Source organism: Beauveria bassiana (genome assembly GCF_000280675.1).
Source record: "Beauveria bassiana ARSEF 2860 unplaced genomic scaffold BBA_S00101, whole genome shotgun sequence".
In the NCBI taxonomy this organism is placed as follows: domain Eukaryota; kingdom Fungi; phylum Ascomycota; class Sordariomycetes; order Hypocreales; family Cordycipitaceae; genus Beauveria; species Beauveria bassiana.
This window is the reverse complement of record NW_007930936.1, coordinates 1-5,831: the sequence shown is the minus strand read 5'-3', so window position 1 is coordinate 5,831 and position 5,831 is coordinate 1. Positions and strand designations below refer to the sequence as shown.

Sequence of the window (5,831 nt, the reverse complement as noted above, 5' to 3'; positions counted from 1 at the left end):
AGCACGAGTCGTGTGTTGCGTCGCCAGTTGTGCCTGTATCAAGCTGTGCCTCGGAATTTGCGTCCATTGGTCTGGAATTCGCTGCGTTCTGTTGCTTTTTCGTAGAAGCGGGCCAATCGTCGCTGGAGCTCGGCCTTTTCCCCGATCGAGAAAAGAATTGCCACAACGAGGCCTCCTTTGCTAGGGCGGTAGTGGGTAGCGCCATGTTATGTTTTCCCGGTGCAGTGGTATCCAGTGAAGTCATAGGCGACGCGGTGCTCTCGTTTCCGAACGTTTCGGGGTTAGGACTTGGAGGCTGCTGGTCGTTGTGCAGCCTCACTACACTCCAAGAACAATTCTGCCCACCGCACCCATCCGGGAACAAAGCAAGATGATGATGATAGAGTGACCACAAGAAATAGCCCCCGGAGTAGATCTCGAGCCAAACCTCCGCATTGAGTTCGCCGTTGCCAGCAAGATCCTCTAGCTGCTTGCTTGGTTTAGCGCCTTCGCCTTCCAAGTCACTCTCAAGCTCTTTAGTTGGCTTGCGACCCTCGTACCTATTCGCTCAGTTTTATTCACCATCAGAGATCGATAGACTAACCTAGATGAGCATTTATGATTGAGCCTGGTAATTGTGCCCATCGAGAAGGCCTCTTTTAAGGAGATGTATTTCCCTCCATAATCCAACTCCTCTGTGACCTCCTTAATGACATCGCTTCGCGTCATGCCAGGACAGAACCGGTGCCGTGCCTTGGCCATCACAAGCTTTGCTCTGAGTGGCAACAGCCTCGTGCGCAACGGCATGTGCTTGGTGCCCTCGACTAAATGATCCCGCAAGCATGGAAAGACCATGCTGTGGATGCGCAACGCTTTGATAGTTGCGGCCACTGATGACTTGTCATCCTGTTGCTTTTCGACAATATTCTTGCACTCTTGCAAGCTGCGACCACGTTTGCTGAAAAAAGCCTGAGCGTGTTCGAGCACCTGTTTCTTTGTGGCATCACTCGCAGCAGAAAATAGCGGCTGAGAATAAGGTTCAGGAAGCTGCCGCGCGAGTCCTGAGATATCTTGGACAATGAACGGCGACAGAAGGGGCTTTCTCGAATATTGACATAGCTCCTCGAGCGTGACTTCAGGGGGGTTAGGCAGGTTTTTTGTCAGGTCTTCTGAGGGCAACCGGCCACCAGGTGGTCTCGCAACAATCCGGCTGGATCGTTGTGAGCATGTTCGCTGACTGGTGGTCACCGACGGTTCGGACAGCCCTGAAGCGCGGGGTAGTCGCCGGAATGTTCTTCTCGACGAATTGTAAAGCTTTGAGGCGAGGATCGGCTTTTCGAGGGGCAACTTTGGAGTGATGATCGCTTCCGCCGGCTCTTGAGATGAACCTTGTTGGTGAGGGGGTGTCGGCGATGCGCTCATGGGCTGTATTCTAGGCAAGGAGGTGGCTGTCTGTCTGGTTGACCCAATGTTCTCCTGTGTTGGCACTGCAGCAGTACTAGGAAGAAAAGGGCGAAGCTGATGATGTACTCTCCGCTTGTTCTCATCTGTCAGGCGTGGCCAAATTGTTTGAATAAAAACCGGCACGCTTTCTGGGGAATTCCAGTCAACGAATTGGGCACAGGCCATATTCAATGCTGATTCCAAGTTTTGCAGCTGCGATAATGACTGGGTTTAGTTCCTGGTTGGCAGGGAGCACAAGATTACGACAGAGTCGTCCTTAGCTGTGACAGGGGTCTGATTTTTCGGATAAATCTGAAAAATCAGACCCCTGCCACCACCCCCAATTTGTTTACTCCACGGACTATGTACTCGGCAGTCTTTCATATGAGTAGAGTCCAAGCCACTCACAGGGATCTGCACCAATCGACACGCCGTGGGATCATCAGGTGCGTCGCGCTAGCCCCAAAACGTATAGCTACAGCCGAGTACCCGTAGCATACTAGGCCAGCGCAAAAGCACGGACCTGAGGGGCTCTTGGCTCTCCACTATCGCGGCCGACATGTCCCCGGATCGGTGGGGTATATATAACGAGTAGAAGGGCAAATATAGCGAATAAAAGTTTACATTACATATTTACTCTCGCTGTTTATACTCTTTTTTTGTCACTTGTGGGGCGCGGGGACTGCGAGCCTACCTACATAGATTCGCGACACCACCCCTCCGTAGTTCCCAGCGAGCCTCTCCATCTCTTCCGGTCACCAACGGAGCAATTCTGGGTCTGCCTCAATTGTGCTTAATGCTAGTCTGCTATGAGGGCTTTGGGGATGCTGAGATCAACATGTGTGCTACCGGTAGGACATAATGGGATTGATTGGAATGATGAGATTGATTGATGATACTTTTGGGACATTTAATAAAGGGCTTAATTGACCGTAACATTTTCTCCTCTACAATTCCTCAGCGTCTTTGCGAGCTCGCTAGCTCATGATCCGTTTCTTTTCCTTTGAGGCTCGTATGGGTCAGTAGAGTTGTGGAGAAATGGTCTGTTAATTCTGGCAAAGAGGGGTCAAGGAGATGGCGTTGGACAAAGTCAGCCGCGGCGTTGACAGCCCCCAGCAGCATCTCGAGAAACTCCAGGCCGCAGAGATAGCTACCCATCAGCGGCCGCAGTCGGGCCTTCTAAAGTATTGACACAGGAGCGTACAGACGACAGAGATGCTGCGTAAGAGCTGTTTGACTTACGGAGGAAGGAATCAGAAGTCGTCTCCTACAGGGAATAAACGCCATCAACCTAAATAAGAAATGATCATACATACACCAGGGATTCATCCCTACCAGCTACGATCAAATTCTAGTTACGATGCTGGTGAAAGGTAAGACAACGTACTCACACCTTGTCAGAGGGATTCTGCTATGACGGGTGGAAGTCATGAATTTAGAGGCCAGGCCCCCTTGTCGAGTAAATAGAGGTCAAATCCCTGAGAGATAATACTTTTCGATTCTTCCTCCGTAGGCCAGCACACATTTGACTGAACGGCCCGGGGCCAGGGACATTCCTATATAGTACGAGAGCGATCCGGAGGCAGAAATGGCCTTTCGTGCAGACCTTACCGCCACTCAACATGGAGCAGTTTGACGCAGAAGTAGACGCCATTGAAAATGGTGTTATCTGTGTGCTTGGCATCCTCTTGTATATCGCTATCATTCATCAGCGCTGGCGTCACCTCAAGACCAAGCCTAGCGGGGAGAAGTGGTACTGCCACATCTCTCTCGTCCTCTTGTCCATTTTCGTCATTGGTAGCATACTATGCTCATCGTGGTTTGGTATCGCATGCAGCCGCGACTCGCCGGCGCGCGTTCCCAGCGTCATCTGGAAAGCAATAATGGTCTTGTGTCTCATTGTCTCCAAGGTATGCCGCTCTTTACGACCGTATAGCTATCTAGGCTGACAATCACAGCTGCATGTCTTCAATCAAGCTCTACGTCCACAGACGCTCATCGCGTACTATGCCTGCATATTAATTTTGCCAGTAGTCTGGGTCGGGGTCAGTGTCTGGCAAAAGCGGTATGCTGCGCTATGGGCCTTTTCGGGCTGGATTTACTTGACTTGTGCGGCTGCTTTTTTCATGCAATCGATCCGAACATGCAAGCAGCCTTGGAGTCGACGTTGCTGTCTTATGCTTGGTCTGATGAATGCGCTCGCTGGGACGTTGACTGCTGCGCTAGGCATATTTTCGGTTCTGAATGTGACGGTGACGCCTCCATTTTATTTCCACGAGCAATGTTTCATTCTCCTTCTTGAACTGGCGCTTACGGTTGTGTATGCTGAGAAACAATTGAGGGCCGCCAAGGCGGAGGGAATCAAGCTCCAAGAGCAAATCAGGCAAGGTGTACACAATCAAGCCAAGGTTCGCCAACCAAATGAGCTCAGCGGGACAGATCTCCCGTCTCTCCCGGCGCGTGAGCGCTACGAAATTGTGTCAGATTTTACCGAGACTGGCTTTGCGAACATCATCTCAAGAGATATCAAGCTCTCAGCCTGCATCTCGAGGGAGACCTTGAGAACTGAATCGTCGCTCTCCATTGGCGGAGCCCCAATTTAGCGAAGTTGCCTCGGAGATATATGCAGCAAATCCCAACGATACGATAGCTCCAGGTGCTATATTATCTTCTTTATGAACACTTCGGACGGTGTGTACGAACGCAACATGGTTCTGTCCCATGGCAGCTTCGGAACTCGAGCTGGGTGGACTAGCAAGATGCAGCCCGGCATGAATCTGCATACGAGTACCCATGCGCGGACTGTGGCGCACTGCTAGTTTCAATGGCTGCACATTCACTCTCGGCAGAGGAGCTGCACGGGCCTTTTACCGTTCTAGCGGGCTACGTCCCTGCTGCAGTGGTGTGAGGCAGGCCGTTGTGGCTGCCCCGCGTGCAAGAGATGTGTGCAGCTGCTCATATCTAGCTTTGATCGGCCTCTTGAAAAACCACTCGAAACAATAGACCCTGCACATTCTCTGCCACAATCAGCAGGGTCTGCCAGTAGCTATCATTTTCCCGCGCTCATATCTCATCTGATTCCAAATAAACCCCACATCTTATTTCAATCTGGTGGCCTTGCCTATCCGACATCCTCCTCCTCCGACATACGTGATGCTTCTTGCGCTCCTACCCAGCCTGCCATGTTTAGGCCCGTCTACGACAATGCTCCCGGCCTGTCCACGCCTCAGGTCGAAGCCTCCTTCCCCAAGATTAGCCGGCAGACATATCAGTTGAACATGCAAAACGTCGACGACTCTTCTAATTCGCAGCAGCATGCCATGACCCTGCGCAGCCACTCCATTCGGCCGGCTTCATCCGTTGTTGAGCACGGCGATCCGGGCGCCACTGCCATGAGCACCAACGTCCAGAGCAGCCCCGTCGAGTCGGCCTTATTCAACCACGGCTTGGTTACACCAGGCCAGAGCCCTGGCTTTATCGGTGGGGAGATCGTGAGCAATTACATGCCTCCAGCTCCGTGGGACACAAGTATGTCTGTCAAACCTGCTACCTGTGCAAATTCCTGCCCCTTTTTATTACCTCAATCGGCCTTCCCGTGCGTCTGTCAATAAGCAGCTTCACTTGATCAGCCAGACGTTCTCACCCGCCCCCTTTTCCCACAAGCTGGTTTGATCTGGCTTCGTCGATTGACGACTGCCTAAAAGGCGCGCACGAGAAAGTCGACCTGTCTGCCTTCCGCAGCCACAGGCCTTTTTCCCTGGCCACGGAGAGGCCCTACCTAAAACTTTGAAGCTGATTACTCTTGTGTGCAGATTTCGCTCTAAATTCCGCAGACACGTTTCAGTTGCAGCCGCAGTATGTTACGTTTGCTGTCGAAGGGCAACAGTTATGGCAACCTGCGCCGGCGCCCCCTCCCTCGATACAATTACCGTCTTCTCAGCAGTCGCAACCCATTACCAGCCCATTTCATGACTGTATCGACTCGTTTGGTCACAAATTCCATCTTAAGACATTTTCTAGGCCGTCCAATGGTATAGTCAATGGTTATATCAAATTCTTCTGGCCCCTCAAAGAAGGCAAACAGTCAGCAACAACTGTGGAAGTGGCAAGTATTGATCATGAGGTGATTCACCTTCAGCCGTCGCTGTTACACAGACATCGAGCCAAAGTTCTAAGCGATTGCTGCAGCGTCGATTCTTTTCATCACCGGCCTCCACCAGCACTCTCTTGGCAGGAAACGACTCACCCTATCTGAAATCATCAACCTTGCCGCCGTCACAAATCGTCGTATATCATCAATCACCGACAGCAAGCTTCGGATCATATTATCAGAATGGTATTATTAAGGCTCCGCAGCCCCTCCCGCCACAATTCGGACATGATGTGTATATGGACAACATGGGCAGAAA

General features: G+C 51.6%; 3 protein-coding genes across 3 annotated transcripts; 2 read left to right on the top strand and 1 right to left on the bottom strand.

Annotated features, from left to right (window-relative positions):
- Positions 1–38: 38 nt before the first annotated feature.
- Positions 39–1,401, bottom strand: BBA_10217 (uncharacterized protein; the record flags this gene model as incomplete). The annotated part of the gene is made up of 3 exons (XM_008605314.1): positions 39–180; positions 390–539; positions 584–1,401. 3 exons carry the CDS (start codon positions 1,399–1,401, stop codon positions 39–41), a joined length of 1,110 nt encoding a protein of 369 aa, XP_008603536.1.
- Positions 1,402–3,044: 1,643 nt separating this feature from the next.
- Positions 3,045–4,025, top strand: BBA_10216 (uncharacterized protein; the record flags this gene model as incomplete). The annotated part of the gene is made up of 2 exons (XM_008605313.1): positions 3,045–3,332; positions 3,381–4,025. 2 exons carry the CDS (start codon positions 3,045–3,047, stop codon positions 4,023–4,025), a joined length of 933 nt encoding a protein of 310 aa, XP_008603535.1.
- Positions 4,026–4,604: 579 nt separating this feature from the next.
- Positions 4,605–5,677, top strand: BBA_10215 (uncharacterized protein; the record flags this gene model as incomplete). Its single annotated transcript, XM_008605312.1, has 2 exons — positions 4,605–4,950; positions 5,235–5,677. The coding sequence occupies 2 exons, from the start codon at positions 4,605–4,607 to the stop codon at positions 5,675–5,677; spliced, it is 789 nt and encodes a 262-aa protein (XP_008603534.1).
- Positions 5,678–5,831: the final 154 nt, after the last annotated feature.